The sequence below is a fragment of the Aplidium turbinatum genome, chromosome 3 (genome assembly GCF_918807975.1).
Source record: "Aplidium turbinatum chromosome 3, kaAplTurb1.1, whole genome shotgun sequence".
Lineage (NCBI taxonomy): Eukaryota > Metazoa > Chordata > Ascidiacea > Aplousobranchia > Polyclinidae > Aplidium > Aplidium turbinatum.
This window is the reverse complement of record NC_137474.1, coordinates 4,681,004-4,708,582: the sequence shown is the minus strand read 5'-3', so window position 1 is coordinate 4,708,582 and position 27,579 is coordinate 4,681,004. Positions and strand designations below refer to the sequence as shown.

Below are 27,579 nucleotides of genomic sequence, written 5' to 3'. Positions count from 1 at the left end.
ATAAAATCTTATGATTTAACTGATTATCCTATAAAGGTGCGATAGTGTGATAAAATATTTAAAACAAAAGTAGATTATATCACACTAAGCCAGAAAAATCTGTTTTATTGATAAAGCTTTCGCCACACGTGCGGCTTCTTCAGTATATTCTTATTCAAATAGAATCAATAGAATAATTGTTATGCTAAATGTTTTATTTTTTTATTTTCACCAAGAAAGGTTCAAATGTGAATTGGCAACACTACTTCTGAAACGCCAAATTGATGTCTGTAACGTAAGTCAATCAAGACTGTCACTCTGTCAGTCACTCAGTCTGCATACCCTACTCAGTCTGCATACCCTACTCAAGTACTCAATTACATTCATTTGTGGTTTGTGATTAGGTCGGCCTACCATATTTTCATCGCCTAAAAAGAGGACATGTTTCGCCAGCAAGTAGAGTTTTACGCTTGAAAAATTGTTAACATCATTTTTATTTAGGCCTAGATCATTACAGTATAGGCCTACGCAGCAAAAGTTACCAAAAAAAGCAAGAAAACAGATTGACTGAACATTTAACTTATTTTTTCTCATTTTTAGTGCTTCTTTAAGACAACAAATGATTTTATATTGTTAAGAGTCAGTAAAAAGTGAAAAAATACCTAATTTTTGGAATAATTTTTGTGAAAGTGTGAGCATGGCCTTTAAAATGTCGTTTAATACGGTATCTTACAGTGAACCAGGCAATGAACGTTCAACAACAGTTCCATAAAAGGGGCCAATTTCTTGTAGAAGGTGTAAATCAGCATGTTACATTGGTAGCCTATGTAAAATGTTTAGAAAACTAATAGCCTACAAGCCGTCGCTGAAACGTCATCAAGCAATATACCGGTAATCCTGTTGAAAATATAAGCAAGAAAACCCAAACAGTCAAAAAAGAAGACATTTAAGCATTTTTTAGTGTGCTCGGAGGACAGTTCATTTTTCTTGAAAAAAGAGGACAAATCCTCTTAAAAGAGGACGTATGGTAGCCCTATGATTAGGATACCCTGAACTTTGTAAAGTAAAAAGCATAATTGATTCCAACTTTGGGAACTTTATAAACAAAGGAGTTAACTTGGACAATAAACTATGTATATATGCGAAAAAGTGTTCAGTTTTGTAAGAGTTTAGTTGTAGTAGTATATTTAGCCTAGCTGGTTATAATATTTTATGTAATCTTGTTTTTTATATTTATGTTAGCCAATAACGATTGAAGTTCTTTGAAGTAACAGTCGACATGGAAAGCCCTCCAAAACTGAAACGTGTGTTGCCAAACAACTGTACTTTAGCAGCCTTTAATCTTCCCCAGACAGATTCAAAAGATGCTTGCACAGAAGAAAATAATCGCCATATTTTACCAATGCCTTTCACTTCAATCTCGACTGATAACTTGCATACATTATCTCCGACGCCTAAAACTTTGGAATCTGATGAAAATAAAATGCCAAATTTGTGTGTATTTGTAAACGAGGTGGCAAACCAACAGCAAAAACAAGTCGATGAGCTTGACAGTCGCTCAAACTTACTAGAAAAGAAAAAACAACAATTTTATGCTCTCAAGGACAATTTTCACCAAATTCAAATGCAACAGAAGAGCATTAAGAGAAGGACATATCTTGCAATGGAAGGTGCTGCAAGTATGCGAACAAAGATATCTACAATCAGGGATGAAATTTTGACACTATTAGCAGAAGAGAGCAAACTAAAGCATGAGTTACAGTTGGTAAATGCTCACAATGTAGTTGATTGTGAGTCTTTGCGTCATAGGATGCAACAACATATAGAGAATGTTCGTTTATCTGAGCTGAACTTTGGTAAATCTAAAGAAATTATTCAAACTAAAAAGCGCATTGCAGATTATTATAATGAAACGGAGGAAATATTGTCATACTTAAAAGGTGATAATACTATTTTTTCAATGAAATTATGTGAAGATATTTGCAAGTTGGACAAGGAAAAGCAAAAATTGGTCAGTATATTGGACCGTAAAGCAGAATTGGTTAAGACAGAAAACCAAGCCTTAGAAAGTCTAAACTTATCCATAGACATGACAAAAAAGCGTTCAAATGCACAGAAGCTACGATTACGCAATCGAATCATTGAAAAAAGACGACTTTTGCAACAAATTGAGCAAGAAGCTGTTGTGCTTCAAATTGAAATTGATGATATAAAAACCAAAAAATGATTAAATCTAAGCTTACGTCATTTTGATTGAGCCAAGATTGTAGCCTACCAAAATTTTGTCGCGGTTCGTTTATAGAAACATTGTTTTTATTTTTCAAAGCATTTTCAAACCTAGTTAGATTTTCGATCTGTATTTCAAGTAAACACATCTGTCATGATTTTCATGATATTGTTTGCATGGCTGGCAGTTGTGTGCGCAACATAAACAGCATTGAGTGGCAATGTTGATTAGAAACTTGCTCAGAGTAAAATATATAAATAACTTAGTGTTTAATGTTAACTGACATAATTTCTTTACTATCGATTGATGTTAATGCAGACAAATTCTGAGCTAATAAGAATACAGTGGTAATTCAGAGATTGAAAGTATTTGCATTTTACCATATTGCTGTTTATTTGATTAGTTGTTTTAATTTTTCTCTTTAGTTGTGTTCTTGAAAAATGTATGGTCATTGATTACCTTAACATAAAACTATATACGTAACCTGAAACCTAAATATGCATGCTTAATTAAAAAAAAAACATTATCTCAATCAGTGTAGTTCTCTGCTTCAATTATATATATATATATAATTAAAGCAATGAAAACTATTAATACTACAAAAAGTGCTCAATGCCAAGCAAAAAGGCAAAGCAGAGCGAATTAAATCAAATATAGTTATTACTATCTGAAGCCTTTATATATATATATAGTAGACCAAAACATCCTTTGAAAGAACTTGTTAAGCGTGACCAATCTAATGGATCGTGAGGTGTGAAGACGAAGACTTTGCCCTCCACAGACAGAAAGGCTCTGAACATGAGGATTAATTCATATCTATATATATAATCAAAATCGGTTGATAATGATGATCTGTATTATGCACCAATTTACTTGTAAATTTGTATACAAGGATTTTCGGAGCTGGTATACAAGTCACCCCCCCCCCCCCCCTTGGCAACTCATGACAAAGAGGAATTGACCAAAACATGTGGATTGAAGTGTGTGAACAGTAAAGCAAAGGTAAAGTAGTTTCACTCTATATGTTTGGTTGAGTCCTGTTTTTGTCATGAGTTACCAAGGGGGGGAGGGACTTGTATAACAGCTTCGGATTTTCCTGTGCTTTTTTGTATACTGAAAACTGAACTTGTAAGGCATAATTTTGTCCAAATACAGTACTCTGAAACCGCTAACTCAATACTCAAACATAGATTTATGCAAGCCTGAGGCCTGTCTTCAAACCAGCAAAACGTAGCAACAAATTGTATCAGTTCTGGTTATTGACCTGAAACACAGACAATTTTTTATTACTTTTTAAAATCAATTGACATACAAAACGGTGTTCAATTTTCCATGTCACATTTATTTCAAATCATTTTGAACGTACAATAATGTGAACAATCAGCTGAACATTATTGTTGGAAAACAATAAAAACTACATCGGCCACAAGCAAATCTTTATTGAAACGCAAGTGCTGTATTACTATTAGTCCTGAAGAAAGATCGTTAAGTTTCTTTCTCTTTCAATAGGATACAAAAAGCATTTCTCGGTTTGTATAAAATTGTATATAATATAAATACTTGGTGGTAAACTGTTTAACACGATATTATACGAAGTAAAGCGGTAAGCAGTAGAATAAGCGACATAGAAAAGTGTTAAGTGGTTAAAATGTGTTGTTTTTCTTTGCTGTTGTTTAGCAGTTGAAAAAGTCCTGTAATGTCATAAAACTTTATGTGTTCACAGAGCTGATGTTGAATCTGAAGCTATTGCTGACATGTAGTGCTGTGTACTACTGTATTAACTCCTGTAATCAATTTCTGAATAGGCTAAATTAGGTTTTGCTATCCTTAAAGAAATTCAAGGTCAATGAGCTTTCATGGTGATAGAGTAAATCTATCTGTGATGAGACTATGCTGGGATTTGTCTTCCGGCTACTTTTACGTTGATGCTGTTTGTATATTAACCTAACTACTGTTTATCTTTTATATTTGTGTATTTTTTTGGCTCAAATATGTAGCCTACCAAAATATTCTTGTCTGATGAAAGTATGTAATACTGAATAGGCTACTGATTAAACTACCAGTAGGCTAGCCTACTCCAAAGTGGAACTGGGTAATGGGTATTTTGATATGAGCCAACTACAGTATCATTGGCTTGCAAACTTAAACTTACTTTTTAAAATAGCTCTGTCCGCACTCAAAACCTGACAATAAACTGTTGCAGAACATGGTGAAAAGAGACACACTTTAAGAAATATTACATTGCATCGCTTTTGTATCAAGCACAAACCAAAACAAAATTGTTTTGATTTCAAAATTAAACCAAGATGGAAGAGTTGATTATGCATGAAATAAAACAAAACTTTTTTTATTCATTAAAAAGTCTGAAATGCTAGTAGGCTCTACTGTATAATTGGTTAATAAAACTATTTAGGGATCAAACCTCATTGATCCCCTTAAGAGCTGTTTTGGTTGAAACTACATTTTGTTTCTTCCTTGCACCACTTTCTTACAGCACTATATTGCAATTTTAAGTACAAACAACGACAAGTAAAGTGTTGACAGTTGACATGCCAAGAATAAAATTGTGCTTCTTTTTTGTTGACAAAGAAGCTTGATATCAGTGTGCCCTTTGATGTGCTGACTTGTACTGTTTTCGTTGCGATGGTCAGAAATAAAAACAACTAAACTGTTTTCTTATTACAGACGATTTCTCGATTATTACCACATAAAATACTCTCTCTGTAATCTTTTTAGAGTAAAACAATGTAACTAAGCAACATTGACACAGCAAATGATAAAATATAGTATGCAAAAAAGTAATAATAACAAAAGTAAATGAAACGTTTATAGATTTCAAGCACTTTAAGCTTAAAGGGAAAGCAAAATTATCCCTCAATGATGCATTCGCCATTGATCATAAGGTTCTTTTGCTTTATAACTTCTTTGAACTTATCTTTTTTTAGCTCAAATTAGTGATGTATTGTTGCTCTGTTTGCTAAGTGTCAGTAACATGTTTGAATTTGAGCATAGTATTTCAATTTTTTTTCTTTTGTTAAATCCAGGACAATTTTATTCATACTGTATTTTCTGTTTGTAGATGGGATTATCCATAGCGTACTAAAAATACTGTACAGTGTACAACTGTACATGGTTTATCTGTTTCATTCAATTTCCATCTTTTATGAGAGTGTGTTGCTGTTCCATTGGATCCTTACAAGATTAAGCAGGGGCAACCTTATTTGTGCTCATGGTGGTCACTTGTGAGCTTACTTGAGAGCTCATCATTGAACTGGACGCAGCCTCTTCCACCCATGGGTTCTTTCCGCCGAAGAACATCCTAATAACGCTGTCACGAAACTAGAAGTAAGATATTATTAACTGTATGGTTTTAATCACTATAAATTCCAGCATCCAATGTAGTTATATATTATTTTTATATTATAGTTCAGAATACTAGTTTAACTTAAATTGTCGTCGTATGAGCTTCTGAGACCAAGGGTTTATCCTTTTACCACCCCAGGTTTACAATGTTCCCAGACTACACTTGAAGGCAACTAGAGAGCAGCCAATATTTGGTTTTATCATTTAAGACATGCAAACTTTCCACTCCGTTAGGTGGTTGAAATGGTCTGGCGATCTGTTTCTCAGCACCACATTCACTAACTTAATGAAATGTATTTATAAAACCTGTTTGGTATGGGCTGTTGAAAATCTAACTCAGGCAAAGTGTTTGGTAAAAGCTGATAGCTAGTTTATACCAAAAGTGCATTGCAAGTGAAATTAGTGTAGCAGTTTCAACTCTCAATTTTATTCATGAATGCATAGCCTATTGCACATGCAAGTGTATTGTTAATATGGATTTGATTCAATCAAAGAATCTGTTGCAAAACAATAATCTTTACATTACCTGGCGATTCAAACCAATGTAAATAAGTGGATTATACAGTGTAGCAGTTTTCGCGAAGAATGCTGGGAGAGCACCAAGGGCATAATCAATCTTAAAACAAAATTCACATTCGTCAAATACTGAAGCACCAAACGTGGAGTCAGTAATCTTATTTTTTAGTCTCTGTCCTACTGCTAGCCTTCTTGACTGAATCACTATGATCAGTATTTTTCAACCTTTGAAACAACGATTCACGCTTTTATATTTTGCAAAAATTTCATCCGCACAGGCCAATCGAAGTTAGTTTGCAGCTTTTTGTTTTGCCTATTTATGGAATAACAATGGAAGAGTTTAGTCAAAAAAATCGTGTAATTACGCCGAGCTTGAGGCAGTTGTTTGCAAATGCGCGTCTCGCATCGATTTCATGAAGAAACTAGACTGAGCTTAAAAATGTTGTGGATTTTTTTTAATGTTTTTTTTTTTAACTGACCTAACAGAAAAGATAACTGTTACGTTTAATAGCATTTGTTTCAAAAATTGCCTATTTAAATGCAGTCCTCGCATTGGTACCTGGTCATTTGGTCGACAGGACGTTAGGTCGACAGAACGATTCATTTTAGGGTTAGTTAACTAACCTTTACCCTAACCTAACCCTAAAATGAATCGTTCTGTCGACCTAACGTCCTGTCGACCAAATGTCTTGTCGACCAAACGTCCTGTCGACCAAATGTCTTTCGTCCAAACGACCGTATACCCTCGCATTGCCCACTTTTTCGTTATTATACCTCGCGACAAAAACGTTGGTAAAGTAGGCTACACGCACGGCGTTCGTTGTTACAAGTGTAATTTAGGTAGTTACATAGTTTTAAATACGTTTGGTGGCACATTTGTAGCTTGTATGATTTACTTGAGGTTAGCCTATAGCAGGGATGGCGAACCTTCTTTAGTGCATGGGTCACAAAAGAGAACTTAATCCTTGAAAAAGCAAAAGTGGGTCATACATTTAATTACATGTTAATGCGAAACTACATGTTAATGCGAAACTTGCTGCTGCATCTTCTCTGCAAGTCTCATTATCCTTGGTTGGTAATCCGTAGTTTTTAGCTTCACACATGCAACACTCATATCTGAGCTGAGACGATTCCGTGTGCTTGATTATATAAAATTCATGTGCAAAAATAAAGATTCGCACGAATATGAAGAACCAAACAACCTTAACAGAGCTACCGCAAATCTTTTCATAGTTTTAAACGAATTCGGCAGGGAGTTCCACTCTGTAAGAATTATATTTTCAGCAACAGCAGGAAAGTCACAACCATCTATATCCGTTTTAATTTCAATTTTTTGTAGGAGATGATTTAAGTCTACAAATTTTGTTTTCCAAACTGCACTTTCTTGAAAGTCTATCATTTCCATTTCCAAGTTGTAAAGACGAAGCCATTCGAAGTTTGATAATTCAAGATTTTCAAATTGAATTGCATGCGGGAAAAGAATGAATTGCAATGTAGTATCTAGCTTTCGGAACTGGGTAAACCTTTCTGACATTACATTTTTGGCCTCTTTCGTCAGTAAAACATACTTGTTGAGTGCAATTTGCTTTTGTTCATAAGTTAAATTGGTGCTGGTAAAGTGCTTCAACAACTGAGGAAAATATTTCAGCTGACCTTGTTCAAGGTCTACAGAAAAAATAGCGAGTTTCTTCTCAAATGCTTTAATGTGCCCAAACATGGATAATACAATATTTCCACAGCCTTGCAATTTAGTATTTAACTTATTGTAATGCGTTGTAAAATCAGCGAAAAAATGTAAATCATTCAACCACGTACTTTCGCTTAACTGGATATTTTTGATTTTTTTCAGCTAAAAAAAGTTGTAGGCTACTTCTTCCAACAATTCAACAAATCGCTGTAAAACATTACCACAACTTAACCACCTAGCTTACACTGTTGTACATTAGGGTGGAGTGAATTTCACGTAATGTTTTGGATTTTGATTTAAGGTGTTGTAATGTTGTCTTTGGGCCTAAAAAACAACCCCGAACATAATTTTGGTTCTCCTACCCCTAAATTGACCCTCCTACCTGAGGTCAAAGGTCAAAATTGCTCTATCTCCACTTCTACTGGTGCTAGAAATCTGTTTAATGGCTTAAAAGATTCAGAAGACCCATATTTCTATCTGTTCTAAGAGAACTTTTTCTTCTATTGCTAGTAGAATTTGACTAAACAGCAGAAATATAGTTTTTGTGGTATTTTTGCTTATACAACAGCCAAAATAGTAAATTTCAGCAATTGGTTGGATTGTTGTTTGAGAATCACAAAGCACAGGAAAATACCGACCTGCAGAACAATTTGTGAATTATAGACTCAGATGGAACCGCAATTATGACAGGTAAACACCATTGCAGCATTGCCACATTAGAAGAGTTGGTGCAAAGACCTTCGCAGTAGGTCATCTGTGTCCTGCATACCAACGAACTACCTCTCAGGCATGTCTTTAAGCACTAATTGGATGCAGAGTCTCTTTAAACTCTGACTCGTTTTCAGGCCCAATTGGCAAAGAGCTAAATGGTTTAATGTCTGATTGGCATGGGGTTAAGTTTAAGCCATTATCTTCTATTGAATTTCCTCAAACGCCAAAAGAAGTTATGGAAAGTTTGAAGTCCGATCAATTTTATGCATACCAAATTTGTTTGGCTGTCATATCTGGAAAACTTGAGAATGACTTAGCACAGTTTGAAGTAGGTGGCTTGTCACATGCAAGATGGTTGACACTTGCATGTCGTCTTTTGAGATACTACACTTCCCAAACAAAGCCGAGCCAAAATTTTAGAATTCTGGTAGAGTTTGTTTAAAGTCTACCTCCTAAGTTGGTTTGATGTCAATAGCTTAACTCTAAATAAATAAAGTAGTTGTCAACTATTTTCGCATGCTCAAACGAATCAACCAATTTCCCTGGAAACAAGCAAAAGACATTGCATCAAAAACTTTTATACGTAATGGCTTCTCAGCTCATCTCAAAAACATTCTTCTTTCGAAGATGGCTGACGCCTGACGATGATGATACAATTCGATCGCAAGCTGTCAATATTGTGCTATCGCTACGCAGAAGCAAAGATGTTGAAATGACCCCAGATGATGAAAGTGCAAAGGCAAATTCTTTTGCAGGGAGGACAGTAACTGTTTGAAAATTCATCATACCGGAGTTCAATATCAACGCCGAGTTCTACCACAACATGGTAAATTTTGATGAAATTCACAGAACCTACCGCAACCAAAGTCATGAATGATGATGCAATACAAAATTTCAAAACAAACAAGCTTGAACTTGATCACCCATGCCACAATCAAGTTGTAGAGCGTCATGTGAAGCTCGTAACAGAAGCCTTCATGCATGTGGCTAGGTTCGAAAGATGCCTGGGATGGTGTGATCCGCAAAAAGATTAAATCCTGGAAGTTGATGTCCTCTTTCAACACCAAAAAGCAATTTTACTGCTGAATACGATTGCATAATAACCACTTGTTTTTTCGTTATAGTTATCAGGGGCATAGCCGGAACCAAAATATGAGGGAGGTAAAATGTTTTGTGACATTTTTTGAGTGTTTAAAAGTGCAACTGGATTTTCATTTTCAAGCAATGGGATTTTCATTAAGTGCTGCTTGACTTGAAGACCTGTCGGTGGTCCCTTCGCAGCCTTCCCGTTGTTGCTGGTTAGTTCATGCTCAATTTAAATTTTGATTGTGTATAATAATAATTATTATTGTACGTAGTGTGACTTGACAAAAATGTATCTCTCTCTCAATAATTTTCATGCCTTTCAACCATTGAAATGTCATCTTAAATGCATCAAAACATTAGTTTCATACTTAGTTCAAACTTCAGTTCCTCATCAATGCTGCAGATAACAATATTTCGATGTTCAATACACTTATTCTCAAACAACAATCCAACCAATTGCTGAAATTTACTATTTTGGCTGTTGAAGTTCGTTAACTATAATGTTGTATAAGCAAAAATACCCCAAGACTATATTTTTGCTGTTTAGTCAAATTCTACTAGCAATAGAAGAAAAAGTTCTCTTAGAACAGATAGAAATATGGGTCTTCTGAATCTTTTAAGCCATTAAACAGATTTCTAGCACCAGTAGAAGTGGAGATAGAGCAATTTTGACCTTGCGTGACCTTCGACCTCAGGTAGGAGGGTCAATTTAGGGGTAGGAGAGCCAAAATTATGTTCGGGGTTGTTTTTTAGGCCCAAAGACAACATTACAACACCTTAAATCAAAATCCAAAACATTAAGTGAAATTCACTCCACCCTATTGTACATGAGTAAGCCATTAAATTTACTGTCACACGCGTTCAATAAATTTGCAAACGGGCGTTTAGAGCATGAGATGCAATATAGTTGACTATTTTTGTTAGAACACTTACAAGTTTTTGAAGAGATTTGATTGATTTGGCGCAAAGGGCTTCCTGCTGATGTATTATGCAGTGAAATTCAACAAAGCTAGATTAAAATAGGGTGGGGGCCTTATTACAAATATTTAGTGAAACATTTATTCTTTGCTGAAATATTTGTTTAAATTTCATTATTTAAAAAAAACAAGTGGGTCACTGAAAATCTGTGATGGGTCACTTCGTGACCCGCGGGTCAGTGGTTCGCCATCCCTGGCCTATAGTTTAATGGTTCTTAAACTTTTTGAGACACGCCTCCCTTTTACAATTCTAACAAAATTCGCGTCCCACCTTGTTTCAAAATCAAAAACATTAAGCAAAACAGCAATTCGTTTCCAGGTAAGTTGGATTAATGCGAAGGATGTAACTGTTTTTTGGATACTTTATGTTTAATTCGAGGATTAGTAGCGGAAAATGCATATCTCAGATCGGCTTCACAGCCAAGTTTGTGTCTAAATTTTGTCTTTATGTTCATGAGAGTAGAAAAAACATTTCCGCACAAGTAAGTGGATGAAAATGGAAGAAGTGTGCATACAGTCACAGCACCCACACTCCTGTAAATATCTGTACATGTTTTGCCCAGAACTCAGTAAGTGGCATTGCTTCAATGTCGTCCCTTTCAGTAGAATTTCATGTTAGCTTCAAGAATTCCTCTTGTAAATTGTCTGTGGGGTTTCTTCTCTCGAGCTAACATGTGAGCGATTCCGAAAGACGCTTCTACAACTTCCGCCAACGACGATTGGCGAAAGCATTCGCTACTTGCAATCTTTATTTTTTAAAAGAGTCTTTCTTGCATTGGAAAAAAGCTAAAGGTTTATTTTGATGGTCAAGGTGTTTTTTCAAGATGACGCTGCGAACGAGTTGGTCTCAAACCGTCGTTGATCAGATTTAAAAACCATATAACGCATGGCGGTACAACTTGGTCATTTACTATGACATCTATAAAGTCAAAATTCAGACAATCTTCGTCATAATTTCTGTTTTTACACTCATTTTATGTCAATAGAATTGATTAATTAAAAATAAACCTAATTAAATCAATTTTAAAAAAAGGTTTGCGCATGGTAACCTACTGTTGTAGAGTTCGGGATACTGCTGCACTTCTAGTCGCTGTCACTTGTCAGTCAGTCGTTGCCATTATTATTACAATTAGAGCTCGAGGCTGCTGTGTCAGAAAGCCGTTGTGTTTCGAGAGTTAAGGTGCCGTAGAAACATTTAGCAACGTCTAAAACATCACAAAGAATGCGAGATGTGACTAAAACACGCTCTACAAACACTGGTACTGTTGTAATAGTAACACAAAGTTTCATTTTCAACAATCCACTGTCCAGCGTAGTTGTGAAGACATGTTTAGTCATTATTCATGCAGTCCAGTATGCAGAGTTTTTTAATTTCTTGCGCCCCCCTTGTGAGACTCACACGCCCCCCAGTTTAAGAACCACTGCTATAGTTGGTAAGAAATTCGTATAATTTTTCTTCATTCTTCGCTGTAATTTTTATATTACGTTGGTTTATTTTCTAGCCATCAGATGTCTTCGTTATTTATCCCACCTGTGCCTCAGGATTAGCAACATTGTACATGGCAAACGATGCGTAAGGTAGCCAAGCTATCACGAATGCTGAAACCATGACGACAACCATTTTGGCAACTTCATTTTCTGCACTTCTTCCCCCTGCTTGATTATCTTTGGAAACCTATTATATTTAATGGTATCAAGCAAAAGAAGTTTCAAATGTTATTTCAAACAAAAGTATTCCAATGTTTGTTTAACTATCAGTTTAACTATCAAAGCTTAACTATCAGTTTAACTTTAGCAGTTTAACTATCAAAGTCATTTGTTTTGAAAACTATCTCAGCGCATCATTTTCCCGGTCATATGGCTTGCACAAGATGTCACTTCCAATTAGCCTACTTTCTTAATCTTTTCTATCCCGCTACCCCACTTGAATAATGGATATTCTGGGCATCAACACTTATGTCCCAGAACAATAGAGCAGCAATAGAATTTATTGAGTCACCAATAAACGAGCAGCAAGAATACGAACAGAGCAGCCACCAGAGAACGCAATGCCGTTTATGTCAAATCCAAAGAAAGCATGATTAATGAGAGACCTGAAACTGCTTCTCTGCCATCAAACGGTTGAACCACGGGACATAAGCAGTACGGTAGAACCTCAAGTCCTCGTCAATAACAAGCTTCTTTCGAGATTTGGTCTTTATGGTTAGCATGATAAAAAACCCTGCTTCACAGTAATAATAGGGTTGGGCACACATAGACTTTTTCTCTGTTGTCCCATTAAAAGGAGTGTTTTTTATGGCCATTTTTCACGCTGATTACGAATCCGTTGAAATTTTTGATCTATGATGATGTTTTAGGTTGGTAAAATGCAAAAATTTAAAATGGCCGCCAAATTTACACATTTTTTCAGCTAAAATTTGATAATTATGCCTTACTAAGTCATGTAATATGTCATTTCTTCTGTTGTTAGGGTCACTGATATCGATAATCATGTTTTTAAACTTGTACAGGTCAACTGGACCGCTGCAGATACATATTGCGATAAAATCTGCACTGAAATGTGAGCAGAACCATAATTTCAAAGGAAAAATTAAGATATACATTTCCATAAGCAACTTTAATTTTCACTTCAACATCTGCGTACCAGCATCTCAACAACTTTGTTTGTACAAGAGTCCTTTGAATTTCAAAGAACTTATTTCAGCAGCATATCGACAGCAACAGAAACATTGTCTTCTGGCTTGATAGCATTTCTGATGGATGTTTTCAGTTCGTCTATACTGAACTTCTCAAACGTGAATGTTTTTATACCGTCTGCACATTTAACTCTACGCTTTTGGCGTATATCGGGCGCCACTGTCGATCTAAGGTATATAACCAATTTCCTTGAGCAGTTGTGATTCATTAAGTCTATCAAGAGAGTCAAGTGTATTTGGAGTCGCCGGACCTCCATGCTTCTTACACTCCTCAAGTACCAGTAGCACTTTGGCTATTTTCTTCTTCTTCGCTTCTTGCTTCTTCAGAAGCGCAAGTTGTTGACTTGTTTTTAACTTAACAATAAAGTCTTGTTCAAGCTTTTTCGCCTGGGTAACTTCTTCTGAGCGCCTTGCCCATTTCCACTTCTTCCACTTCTCATCTTCATTGAGATCTGTAAACGACGAATCCATGAGAAATTTATCCGTTAAAACTACATTCTTCCTTGAATGAGTTCTTACTGTCGTCGATCCACCACTGAAAGTTATACGGTTATCAAGTTTGGCGAATTCGAATTCGCATCCTAAATTTGTCAATGGTGCATGTTTCAATTTGACGTCGTCACTACTTTGACCTGCAAAAAAGTTCATCTCGGACAACTGTCTGTCCATTGCATCTAGAACTTCATTCAGTACAGCACCATACAATCGGACTTGACCCCTCTCCGCGTTCATGCACTCCTCTTGCTTGGCTCTAATTTCTGGTATTTTCTTATCGAGAAACGACCTGACACCTTCCCAAGTTCTCTCACCACCCGTGTCATCTTCACGTTTATCAATATAAAGTGATATTGAATGTGCAGCGTGGCTAGGCGACAACAATTTGGCGATTGCTATCTGTGCCAAAGTATGGACGCTGGTGCTGGGAGATGTGAATACTTTCTCACCAACAGATACGTGTAGCAACTTTTGAACACCAATCTTTTGCTCTATATTACGAAAAACCTTATCGCAAGCATGGTCAATTCCCAAAATTACATGGGCACACCATTTTATCATCTTCTCCGCTTCAATTCCTAGATGTTGCAAGAGCGTGGTACAGTCACCTGCCCTGTCGGACATCCAAAAATCGATGGCACCCTTGATTTCATGAACGGTTAAATTTGACAATGCTGCCAAGCATTTAAGCTTGTACTCGTATGCTGCGGCGCCATCTGCTCCTGCGTGACTTAGATGCTCTGTGTAACCAGTAGTTTTTTAAAAAATGGTACTGAATCTAATTTCTGCTTGGCACTGAGTAATGGAGTGGATTCGGGTAATAATGTACTCAGTTGCGCCTCTATACGGCTGCATTGACACTGTCTGCTTTGTAAAGCGCTGAGGAGCAACGCATTCTGCGATGGATACAGCGCTATATAAAAAACTAACATTATTATTATTATTATTAGTCATGGTACGTCTGTCACCACTGGGTCCCGATATTGTAATGTGGTCGGCCTTTACATCATACAACCGATGGCCGGCCGCTTTAGTAGTGTCATCGAGGCCGACAGTTACAACACTGTCTTCTTTCTCTAGAAGTATATTAGCGACCATCTCCAAATTCATATGTGAGGCATCCTCCAAATACCTGTTGAGAGTTCTCCTACTTGGGAAAACGAAGGTCAAATCTTTGGTACATTTTCGTCGTTTTTGTGCAAGTGTCTCGGCTTCGGAGCTTCCGCTTGGAAGCGAAGAGATTAGTTCTTGGCTTTCAGAATCCGATTCATCATCATCTTCTTCATTTTCTTCAGTGCTCAAATCCCAGTTTTGATCAAATATCAAGTTAGCAGTTTGTACTATTATACCGGCTAAATCTGCAGCACTCACTTTATAATCCAAGAAACATTGCATTGTACATCGCACTATTTTTTCGTTGAGTTTATTGCGACTTTCTCTGACTTTGACTTTTGGGAAACGATCACTGTAGAAGTCTTTGACACTGTCCAGAGTATCAAGTAAACTGGACGATTTCTTACTACGGGTAGTGATGGAAGAAGATGAAGACGTACGAAAGTTCAGATTATCCATTGAAAATTCCACATCTTGTTTCTGCTTATCGCTGATCATGATTGATTGATTATCGCCATCAGCCAGAGACAATGATTCCTCATACTGCAACTTTCTACCCTCCATTTTTCGCATTGTAGAAGATTTCATTTCTCCTCTTTTCTTCTCAGCTGATAATTGGTGTGTATCTTGTCGGTGCTTTTGTTTTCTCCAGGAACTTGAAACAGTAGATAGACAAATAGCTTTATAACTTCCAAAGCAGTCATCACGGTAGAATTCTTCATCTTCTGGAGTCATTTTTACTCCAAACTGCTTCTCTAATTTCGCTTGATAATTGCTGTTTTTTGTTCGAACATCGTATGCATTTTTAGTCATTCGCTCATTAAAACTCATTACTTTACTAATCCACGCATCCGTTTTCTTGTACCTTCTATTGTTATCTTGTTTGCACAAATTTCTGAGAAGTTCATAATTATTTTTGATCTTTTTGGATACCACGCTTTCATGCTCTGGGTATACGTTCTTTTCCAGCCAATCTTTGCAAAGTTCAGTTGCAACTATTTTGCTGCTATCTACTAGTGTTAGTTGTTTTTGTCCTTTCTTTGTTTTGCATACATTTAACATGCGACCGAGGATGTATCTTCCATCGGGTAATTTACTCAACGTCTTTATTTCAGGTTCCTCATGGTAAACTATCCCATACAACGTTTTTTTCACAAAGTCACTTCGTGTATTAAGTATATAACTAGTTTCAGACATCACTGTTGATTATCTGTAATGACACGAAAAACGTACAACATCAAAAACAAAGGATATACTGTAGTTGATTAATCAACTCAAAAATGGTTCTGAAATTAAAAAGTAAGTATTTTTCAATAAAAAATACACAGTTTTAGCTATAACTGATATAAAGCTATTATGTATCACTGTTTTGACCTCATATTCGATATCAGTGACCCTAAAAACATAAAAAAATGACATATTACATGACCTAGTAAGACGTAATTATCAAATTTTATCTGAAAAATGCATGAATTTGGCGGCCATTTTGAATTTTTGCATTTTACCAACCTAAGACATCATCCTAAGTTAAAAATTTCAACGGATTCGTGATCAGCGTGAAAAATGGCCATAAAAAACACTCCTTGTAAAAAAAGTCATGTTGTTTGCCCAACCCTAGTAATAAGTTGATGCGGCTTGGACAAGAACGGCAAGGACTTCCTCCGCCAGCTAAGGGAAACCCTCTCTTTGGGTTGCTCAGAAGGAAACCACGCTTTCACCATCTTGAAAATCGGTCCTGAAACGGTTGTTCTCTCTCAGCCTCAGCAACTTCATCTAAACGAGGAATTGTGTTTTCGGCCGCGGTAAATGGTCGCATGATCCAGGCATCACTTTCTCATTTTGCCAGGCCTGGAAAATACTCTTCAATTGCTTGTATCACAGCGACAAGGTGTGCTGACATCTCCTCTCAAAAGGAACGCTGTGTGTCTGGAACAGCTTCCAATGACTCGGTCAACTTCAGAAAAACAGACGTATCGCCATCATTGATGCGCTTTGTGTAGTGTGTAAAACGTCCAGCGCTCTCTTGAATCTAGCATCGTCAGAAAAAAAGTCATGCAATAGGCAATCTTCGTTCAAAACACATGATCCTGCATCTTCTATTGGAGACATCTCTGCTTTCCAGTACGACCTCTTTCCAGAAAAAGAACGATCTTCACCCAAAGTTCCAGTACACGTGTCAAAAACAGCAGCATAAAATTAATTCCGTTTTTCTAATAGGTGTTTTGCAATTAATTAAATGAAATATCAAAACCAACAATCAATTAACTTTGTTTAAAAATTGGTAACAATCAATTTTTTCCCTGCCCTGTTCATTAGCCTACCCCCTGAAAACCCCCTTAATTTCACCACCTGAGGTAATTACCCACAGGTTAAGAACCGCTGGTCTAGCTGATCTTTCTGCACTTGCAAAGGCTTTCAGAGTGCGTCAGCTTACTTTTCAAACACTTTATGTTGGCTTAGCTTTCCCATATGGCAAATGTATTTTCTTGTGTCCAGATCGGTCGGAGATAGCGTCATCTATTGGACATAATTCCAGATTTTTTGTTCGGCCGATAGAAAGAAACGACTCTGGTCTGTAGTTTAGTAAGTTGCTTCACTTTGTTTTTAACATAAAAGATAAAATTTTAGCTATTTAGCATATCTGCTATATATCGCAAGTGTGCGGGAATGGTCTATGACGCTACATAAATTTACCTGGCGTAAGGTCAAAAGCAACTTTCCATAGCAAATTACGATGATCGCCAAAGGAAGGATAAACCCGAAGATGAAGTAATTCACCAAAAACATCCTTGGGCTGTGATATCAAAGCAGATTTTTACTTCTCAGAATTTTGAAAAGTTTTTACTTGACGAAACCTCGAAAATAAATTTTCTTATCATTTTTAATATCTCGTGATAGCCCGGTCTACAGTCACCGGAAGAGCGCAATTGTATAATTAAATGTAGCCTATAGTTAAATGCCTGGACAGTCTTATTCTGTATAAAGTTTTCCATGCTAGAAGAAAAATGGTTGGAACACCTAGTTATTTTAATCAAAGATTAAAGAGCCCAAAGTGTAAATTAAGTAGCCTACTTAACTCATGTTTAGCATTTTTTTCCCTTTTTTACAAACGGTAAATGTCAAGGTTTTTCACAATTGGTCCAACTGATATAGCTTATGAAAACTTACCCATATTCTTTTACAAACCAATTCGGTGCGCAGCTGGTACCCAATCCCTCTGGATCATATCCATCCCAAAATATTAGAGGAGGTGTGTTCCATATTGCTCCCCAAATCCAGGTCGTAGCAAGACCTAAAACAATTAAATGCCCTTATTTTGCTGCAATTCTAATCTTCATGTCCTTATATATTTGTGGTAGGCTTACTACAAAATAAACTACCGTTTGCAATGATTTTGTGCATGCCAAGCATTTAAAGAGGCTATGCAGTGGTTTTGTTGCAGACTTCTAGATTATTACCACTCATTACAAACTAGCCTTTAATAAATCAGCACCTACAAAAATGATTGCAACAGTGATAGCTATAGGCTGGTTGAAGTCAAAAGTGTCGGTTTGATTTTATGTCGACATTCCGTACTTTCGACCAAATGAAATCAGTTATTGTCACAGACCAATTATTCTCCACTAAAGTAGTTAGTTTTATTTAGGCAAATGCTTACAGTGGGCATCAGAAACATACCAATATTTGAAAGCGTATTCGTGAATCGAATTTGTCCAAAAGGCTTGCAAACGACAAAAAATCTCTCAAAGGCCATCACAGCTATTGAGTTCAGTCCAACACAGCCTAAATTATGCAAGGTAAGTTGTTATGTTGCTCTTTTTATATATTCAATTGTGAAATAAATTTTGCGGTCAAGGTACACGCATTTATAGCTAAAACAAGTAATATTTTGTATTACTTAAAAGAAAGGTCAAATTTGGAGACCTGACCTGCGTCAGCTCTTCAAAGCCCCTACATTTAAGTATGCCAAACTGTCAGTCTTTTTTCACTTCCAAGATACTTTGTCAAATAAAAGCTCTATACGAGGATATAAAAAGGTAACTTAGGTGAGTCCCATACTTGATCCAAGCATCCTGGGATGAGAAGATAAGGTTCTCATTATACTAAGCCTTCGGCACTAACGAGAGTAGGGTGGCCAGTTACTTTCTCTCGGCCGCCTTTCCTTCAGCAACTAAGCCCACCCATTTTATTACACCCTGGGAAGAGGTGAGCGGTGTTTTTCAACAACGATCTGAAGCCGGGAATCGAACCAGGATTGCATGATTGGACAGCGAGCGTCTTATCCGCTGCGCCATCCCACCGCTGGATATAGATACGAGGATGTAGATTTTCAAAATCACTCAGTCATAAACCACTAAATATCGACCAACGAGTTACTAAAATAGATGAGCTTTTTAGGCTATAATCTCACCAAAAACGGACACAGTGTAACCTTCAAATTGACACATAAATTTTCCCATAAAGAAGTATCCAGCTCCGTTTGCCATTATAGAAACCACACCGCCAACAAATCCAGCAAATATGTCAGCTACTGCCAAGTTGACAATGATATAATTCAATGGTGTTCTCAATGCCTGTTATTAAAAACACGTCAGCCAAAATGTTGAAAGGCTTGGTAGTTTGATTGTGCCATTGTTCAATGTTTTTTTTTAAACATAGGCTGCAACATGAATGTGGATTGCCAAGACAACAAAACTTCGTAACGACAGTTTTGCCAAAATGGTTTTCTTGGCTTGAAAAGAGACTCACTCGAATGTGATTGCTACCATCATTATTCTTGAACGGACGACTTTTGTAGAAATGACAATTCTCCCCCTATTTGTAATTACGCCAAATATCCCTGACAACAAAGTCCGTCATTTTTACATTGATTCAACGTCTGCACACGTAGACTGTATGTAAAAATGATTTTTTTTGTCCATGACAATTGTGACACACTCATCCAAACACGTTATGACTCATGAGATATTTGATTAGCCCTTTGTGCGATTTTGGAATAGTGAGGAGATACTTCAAAAAAAAAAGTATTTCTAAAATAAAAGTCTTCAAACTTGATTTTTATGGTTAGACGCTACGGAGATTTATCAATAACACTGGTCAACACAATTTTCTATGCCGGAAATGTTTATCAATTCTGGGCTTTGTCCGGGGCGCTGAATTTGAAAATGATGTTGTTTTTATCGAATTGACTTTAGTTTTGGAAATACTTTCAATTTTTAGGTTTAAAAATGATAAAAACTACTAGTTTGTATATACTGTATTTTTTTAACATGATGTGCAGGCTCAAAAAGCTGCCAACCTCCTCGTGAGTCCCGGTTATTCACGATTGTAAAGCGAATGGCAACAACCGGAGACCGCAACTCACAGGGCACCCGGGGTGCAAAAGGATAAACACTCGGTCACTGTGTCCAACGAAAAGAACTCATCCTCCTGATTCTAAGCAAGTGCATTTTTCAGTGCAGGCATCTCCAGTCTCCACCTGTCCTAAGGGTTGGAGAAACACTGTTGCAGTTGAACGTGAAAGGCCTTATCAAAGCCAAATGCAACATCTTGGAGCATCTAGCACAAGGGCATAGTGTAATCTCAAACGCAAGAAAAAGAACTCAAAATTTGCTAGCTACGATTTTGTTTTATTCCAGCACTATTAATCCCAACTCCCAAACCATGAAAAGTTGAAAACTTATGTTGAGATATCGTCACGTTTTCCAATTCACATCCAGCCTGGCAGAAATCGAGTGAGAAATGGTAATGATATTGATAAAATGCTTGTTGCTGCACTGACGCCTAGATGATTGATTGATTGAATCTTTATCCTCGGACTGGGAAAGCTTCTTGCAGAGCTTAATCCTGGCAGTTTCGCATACTTGTAGAGGCTTTGAACCACTGACGCAGGCCTGGTCACCGAGATTGACAGAGTGAAGCGTCCGATTGTTGAAGTGCTGTTGCCTGGGAATTATTCCATCCATTAGGTGTCGCTGAATAGAGAGCAGTCCTACGTGCGTTGCTCAAGCGCACACCCTAGAGTCGCAACGTTAATAGAAATCGAATAAAATATAAGCAGTATAAGTAGCTAGTCAAAACATGAAACTAACTCTGTTAAAAATATTATACTGTAATGAGTGTAATGTATTTATGTCCCTGTTAAAATGTTACACTATAACAGATGAAAGTTCGAAAACTGGCATGACTAAGCACAAGATACTGATTCTTCGTCAAGCATCTCACCTACAACAACACTTCCTCTGAGAACTGTAGGCTATGGTCTACTGTACAAAAAGATGGAATGAGGAGTTTATTAAGCTTTGTTTCGCTTATCATGGTGCTTTATGTATCAGTCAGAAAAGTGTTTGTTGTTGTTGTTATTATACCTCCTTTAGTCCCAACAACGCTTTGGCGGCTGATGAGTGAGGTGAATACAATTTTTTTAGATTTTTTTTTATCACAATCAGGTTTGTCCCCCTTCAGGAATAATTTGTACCCACTTTTTTCGTAATGTTATGAATTTACCATACTCTTTGAGACGCCTATGTGTATGCGGTTATCTGGTAATAGTAAAATTAAAACATGAATAGGCCTATTTTGAAAAGTAGAGCCAATTTGAAAAAAGTAATGCCATATTTGGATGCAGCGCCGTTGAAACATACCCGGCATCAGAATTTTTTTTTTGCTTTTTCGTTGGGTTGTGTAATAAACTTATACCACTTTACCTTCGTTTTCCAAGTAGCTAACACGACTATACCGTTTAAAACCAGAGCACCCGTTGTTAGAAACACCATGTACACGGTTAAGAACGTATATACAGCTCTGTCAGCCCGGATTATATGTTGTGGAATCCAGCCGTCGTTTTTAAGGATGTATGGGTTAATGTCTTTGCATTGAGGTACTTCCAAGTTCAATGGATTGTTAGTTGCAACTGTTTCAACAAATGCTGCCATGGACATAACTTCAAGCGAAGAATTTCTTATATCATCTGAAAAACAATAAAAAAGCTTGAATTAACAGTGCATAGGCTGGGAATTTAATAAAATAATTTCGATTTTGTGACCCTCTAATTTTGAAACAGCCGATGCCTAGATTTTATCAAATTGATTTCGATGGCTGAAATCAATCTTTTGTATCTTCTGTAAGAAAACCTTTACAGCACTGCTTAACTTGTTTGAGTAACTATGCCAATTAAACGCTGTGGGTATCCCCAAAGCCAAAATTGATTCAAAAGTGTAAGAGTTTGATCACGGTTTCACTTTTTTATTTAATTATTTCGCTTTCTATTGTGAGGTTGCATGTTGCTTTAAGTTTGATATGACCAAACATCATTGCCTCTATATTCAAAAAGCTGATAAAGAAAACTGTTGAATTTTTTAACGTCATTATGGAAGGTAGCCGTCTATTGACAAGTGAAAACAGTAAATGATCCTGGGCATGTAAGCTTTTGGAAAGGTGTTTCTTGGGCAAGCCTAACTCGTCATTTGTTGAAGTTGTCGCTCATTGTTTTTCAAAATACTGCTTTCACAACAGCTGGCGCAAGGCCTGTTCTGTCAACATTCGATAGCCTACTAATTTATCAATATGCACTGAAGAAATGCGCATAGAAATGGTCCACCTTTGCCAGGATAATGCACGCGCAACAAGGAGCGTTCAACTCGTCAGACATTAGCTAATCAGAGTTGGTGGTGTGATGCTGAACGTTCCATCTATAAACATGTGACTATAGCATCAGTTGGTTTGCTTGCCCACACGCTTGACATTTGCCACATTAAGAAGAGGAAAGCAGCTGACTCGATGACTGTTATAGTCTTTGCTACTTCCTGTCTGTTGTGGAATCTGGATTGTTATGATGCTATTTTTATTCGTATTGTGTATAATAGTACCGTTCGATACTCGCAGCCGACGAAATAAAAATTTTCTCACTCTCTCTACTCGGGACGGATAGGTCGTGTGGCGAGTACGTGTAAGACAACGCTCTAGCCTACTACTTGTCACAATCAATGTGCAAGGCCTCGCGATGGACTGCTTTGTGTCTTCAACGAGCGTGTTGTTTTGATTGTAAAATGCTGGTGCGATGTGTTATTATCGGTTATGACCTGAAGTAACCTTTGATTGCGAATCTTTGTTATGTAACGTAGTTCTGGACCATTCTATAAGATGCGAACATCGAACATTCTGTTGTTTTCTCAATCACCAAATATCGTTTGTCATGATGTCACAAGGATGTTTACCAATGGATCTCTGATTGCGAAATCGTTATTATGCAATGTATTTTCTAGAATCATTTTCCCTACGTGACAATCTAGAAACTTCGGCTTGTTGACGATTTAGTGCAACTTGACAGAACCATGAGTCCTATGATGTAACATTACGTAACCTTCTCGAAGTTACTATACCGAAAAACCTTCTATAAATAGTGGTGTAATTTGCGTAATGATTATTATGATGAGTTGGTGATGAGAGATCATTGTTGTAGTAGTAGCAGTTGTTAATAGACGCAAAGATTATTGTTGATCGAGAGTTGAAGTATTGAATACGAGTAAAGCAAAGTTGATGCTAATATAATTTCTGATTGAAATTAGAATGGTATGAGAAGCTGTGAGTGGATCACGTTAAACTCGATCAAAAGCCGCAAGCGTTGGAATCTATTGCTGTTTACTGTCACTTTGATTAATTGCTGGAAGTGGTGAACCATTCGTTGGAGTCCTTCAAGCGTTTTCATATATATCATTTCACTAGTAGAACTATTCGACATTTAATTGACTGCTTTTCGGTTATAACCCATTAAACTACGTCATTGAACCTTTCCAAGTCTTTTTTCTGGTAAGAGATAGAAAGAAAGCGTGACACTACTGTTGATATAAATACCTCTTTAATATGCACCCTGGCTACAAGTTGCAAACATAACGGTGCGACTTTGATTAGTCGGTACTATTTCGCAATTCTGCTTTGTCGCAAATGACCAGCTGGTATGGAAATTACCAAATTTTTCACATGCGTTAAGGTAGGCTATGTTTTATCGACTTTAAACCTAATCGGGGTTTTTGACGGAAATCTGTTGCTCTTCACTCAAGCTTACCACCCGCTTGAACATACGGTACATTTTTTTACTGATGTTTAGTGTGGTTTAGTGGTTATTATTTAACTTAACTAGAAGTGAACTCAGTCATGTACGGAAACTTAAATAATAATTTATTGATAAAGCTTTCGCCGACGCAAACCTGGACTAACAACAAATAAATGCCGGACACGTGCATTAACAAAACTGTATTTTTCTCTTCAATGTAACATTTTGTGTGAAAAGCATTGCCCTACATGCCAAGCTGATATAATCTGCAGTATTACCATGAAATAGAAATGGGAATAGCACCTAAATGACCGGGCGCCCCACCTAAATATCCTGACGCCACAGTGTGCGCACGTATCGACAGGCGCCTAGCTGTCTGCGCATAAAAGACGTGCTCCAATTTTTGTCGAATTGTTACTGTAACCTTATGCCGTTTTAATCGAAAAGAGTTACAGTTTATGTCATTTTAACCTCCAAACCTGTTACTACTCTCCTGCCGCAGTTATTGTCGTTCTGTTGTATCTACGATTTATTTTATTTGGGAATGTGCTGCAAACATAGGCTATTTCACGAATCTCTGCAACTTGGTTGGTATGCGGCATATAACTCCAAAAGTTATAAACAATTATGGAAACCAAATTTTAATTCAGCATAAATTTCCTTCACTTTTTTGTTTTGAATGTAGATGTGCCTTTCCCAAAAAAAAAGTTTTCATTTGACGCAAATTTTTTTTTTATCTTGGTTTCGTTTTGTTTTAAAAAATGATCTTCGTGGGAAACCGATGATGTACATTATATTTCTATCATATTTTGTAACCAAACATATTTCTAACCGACTTCAAAATGTATAATTTCTTTACGGCCAAACACTTCTTTTACAGAATACACCATGAACTTACTTGTACTGTCTGCTACGTTGATGTATTGTTCTTCCATTATATTTTGCAGGATGTTGTTCATTCTGGTCTATAGATACAGAGTATGATAAATCTCAGAAATGTTTTGACATGTAACGCACTTGCATCAAAAATTGACTCTACAGTCCTTTGAAAATACGAAATAAATTTTATAATTGAGAATAGCACAGTTTGTATTTCAGACTGCACTCATACTTATAATTTTATCTGGAATTGTCGTTCCAAAGCAGGTACCACCGCACTTTTTTTTAACTTAAGAGCTATTCCAATATTATATGACACCCTTGAGGGAGGGTTATGGTTGGAACTACACTGCTACCATTTGTTGGTGTGTTTGCGTCACAAAAATCTCAAAATACTTCAGAAATCTGATAGAAGTTTGGCGTTTTAACTACGGTAGCCTACACCATAAACAGTTACATCTTTTCGAAATACAACAATTATTTGTCAAAAAGTTTTAGCGTAAAAACGACAAATTAACCCATTAAAAGCCACCACAAGTTCCCGTTGCTCTTTTTAGTTGATATTTCAGCCACAAAGTTGTATTGTCATAACTTTTTAGGTATATTAAAAAAAATTGGTGATTTTTGCTTCTTTGATGCATTTTTTTGTTTGCCGTTTAAGAGGACCGGCCACATGGTCAAATATAAATCTCGTGATACCTTAACAGAAGCAGGTGTTTGTTTCGGTAGAAAGTTGTTAGATCTTTCTTGAAGGACTTTTTAAAACTATTGTATAAACATATCATATTCACGGTAACCATCGGCGTAGCTAGTGGGAGGGCGGTCCCCCCAGTAGGCAGCCCTCCTCCCCGGTCGGAAGCTTGTGGGTGGCAGAATTTTTGCATGTAAATGAAAAAGCATAGCAAAAATCTTTTTTGAAGCGGATTTTCCTCGAATTCTATTTGCTGGCTCCTACTTCACACGATCAGGGGTGGAAAAATCATGGTCTGCCCCAGGCGGCACACACCCTTGCTATACGCCACAGACAGTCGTCGGCTCCAGCTCGTGTCTGAGCATTGGTTTCGTCTTTAAATCGAATTTGGCTTTGGATGGTGATGTCGTATATGGGTTTGGAGGCCCAGTCTATGATGGAAAAGTCGTGGGCAAAAGTCATATTGTATGGAGGGGGGGGGGGACGTGGTAGTTTTAGCTTTTCTAGTGTTTCGTTTTTCTTGGGCTTTTTTATCCTTTTTTTTTTTTTTTTCTTCAAAAATGTCCGTGCCTTCCCTAGATCTTTTCTCCAGAGTGATCTGTCACTAGCAAGTTGTTCCCATGAATCCAGATCAATGTTTGCAAGGTTGAGAGAGACTTTCAGCTGATGTTTGTGTCTCATTTTTGGTCTTCCAGGGGTATTTTTCCTGTCTGTAGTTCACCATAAAGCATTATTTGTGGAAGCCTCGTTGGGTCCATTCGCATGAAATGTCCATCGAAGGCGGTGTTGCAATATGGTGGCTTCTAAACTGGGCAACCTAGCACGGTTGAGGATTGCATCGTTGATGAGACAATCTTCCCCAGTGCTTAGCATTTGCCTCCTGCCGGAAATTTTCACGACGTTTGATGTCACGGCGGTATAATGTCCAGGTTTCACAAGCATAGAGAAGGGTGGATAGAACGACTGCCCGGAGAAACATAAATTTTGTGCGGATAGATGTAGCATGTTTGTTGAAAACACGATGGTTAAGTCTTCCATAGGCACAATGTGCTGCTTTTATACGATGTTCAATATCCTTTGACAGTGTAACAAACAACCAAACAAATTTGGCCATGTGGCCGGTGTCCTTTTAAAAGGCAACAATTAATATAAAGCAAAATAAACAAACAAATGAAGCAAAACTTGACACTAATTAGAGTGTAGTAGGAAGCACAATATTATAGAGTGTCAAACTATGAAAAGACGTAATTCATATCTATTACTATTAGGCAATGAAACTTGCACGTTCCTCATCACTTCACCTCTTTCGGCTCTTCTCATTTTTCAACAATTTTCAAACTTTCACAAAATTCAGAAAAAGTACGCTCTCAAATATTTATCAGCACCTTCCAAAACAGACCCTAAACAACTACTAGCAAGTCCAAAACGATTCAAGAGGTTGAAAATAATAACCAGTTTTATTTTCGATGTTTCGTTACTCAGAACGACTGACTTTATCCAGGCGACTGAAATAGGTAAAAACACAATAGCGACAGTAGAACTCGGGCTTGGCCCGAACAGTAGAAGCTTTCATATTATAATCACATTTAACTCTAGCGGTCTAGCACATTAAAAAGAGCCTAGTTGTGATTTCTATTATTTTAAATATAAAGACCTTAATAGAGAATCCTCTTCGTTAGATTTCTAGCAATCGCACAACCGCCAACTTACGCATGATCTGTTCAACCATCAAGCCCTTTCTTTGTCACTTATCAGCCTCCTTGGGATTTCGAAAAGCAGTCTTAAACGCCTCACATTTCGCTCTAAACTTAAGCATGTTTTCAGCAATCACATATTTCACCATCCTAACACTATGCTATATGCACTGTCCTCATTATATAACCAGCCTACACACCACATTGGTAAGTAAATCATAATATAATGTTCTTCTCGTATTGATGAAGAAATCTCAGTCCTTATATTCACACGTGTTCAGAAATAATGCGCTGTTCGTAAGTGCCACATCTCCCTAACTTTAGAAAACCTAAAAGAATAACTAAGAGTGCTCAAGTTGCCATTATAGACCAGATATAAATGTAAACCTTACAATATGATAGAATTATACGAA

At 36.9% G+C, this 27,579-nt stretch overlaps 1 protein-coding gene across 1 annotated transcript; it reads right to left on the bottom strand.

Moving 5' to 3' along the window:
* Positions 1-5,407: 5,407 nt before the first annotated feature.
* LOC145766081 (vertebrate ancient opsin-like) lies at positions 5,408-24,861 on the bottom strand. Its single transcript, XM_082577740.1, has 9 exons — positions 24,801-24,861; positions 21,558-21,820; positions 19,262-19,424; positions 18,529-18,633; positions 18,019-18,142; positions 17,545-17,644; positions 12,078-12,221; positions 6,096-6,185; positions 5,408-5,545 (listed from the first exon to the last, which is right to left on the bottom strand). The coding sequence occupies exons 1-9, from the start codon at positions 24,859-24,861 to the stop codon at positions 5,408-5,410; spliced, it is 1,188 nt and encodes a 395-aa protein (XP_082433866.1).
* Positions 24,862-27,579: the final 2,718 nt, after the last annotated feature.

Coding starts and splice junctions, on each gene's coding strand:
- LOC145766081 (XM_082577740.1), bottom strand. CDS start 24,861: ATGAACAACATCCTGCAAAATATAATGGAAGAACAATACATCAACGTA. Junction 18,143..18,528: donor GAATACGCTTTCAAATATTG/GTATGTTTCTGA, acceptor TAATTGTTTTAG/GTCTTGCTACGACCTGGATT. Junction 6,186..12,077: donor TTGCTAATCCTGAGGCACAG/GTGGGATAAATA, acceptor TTTTGTTTTAAG/ATTGATTATGCCCTTGGTGC.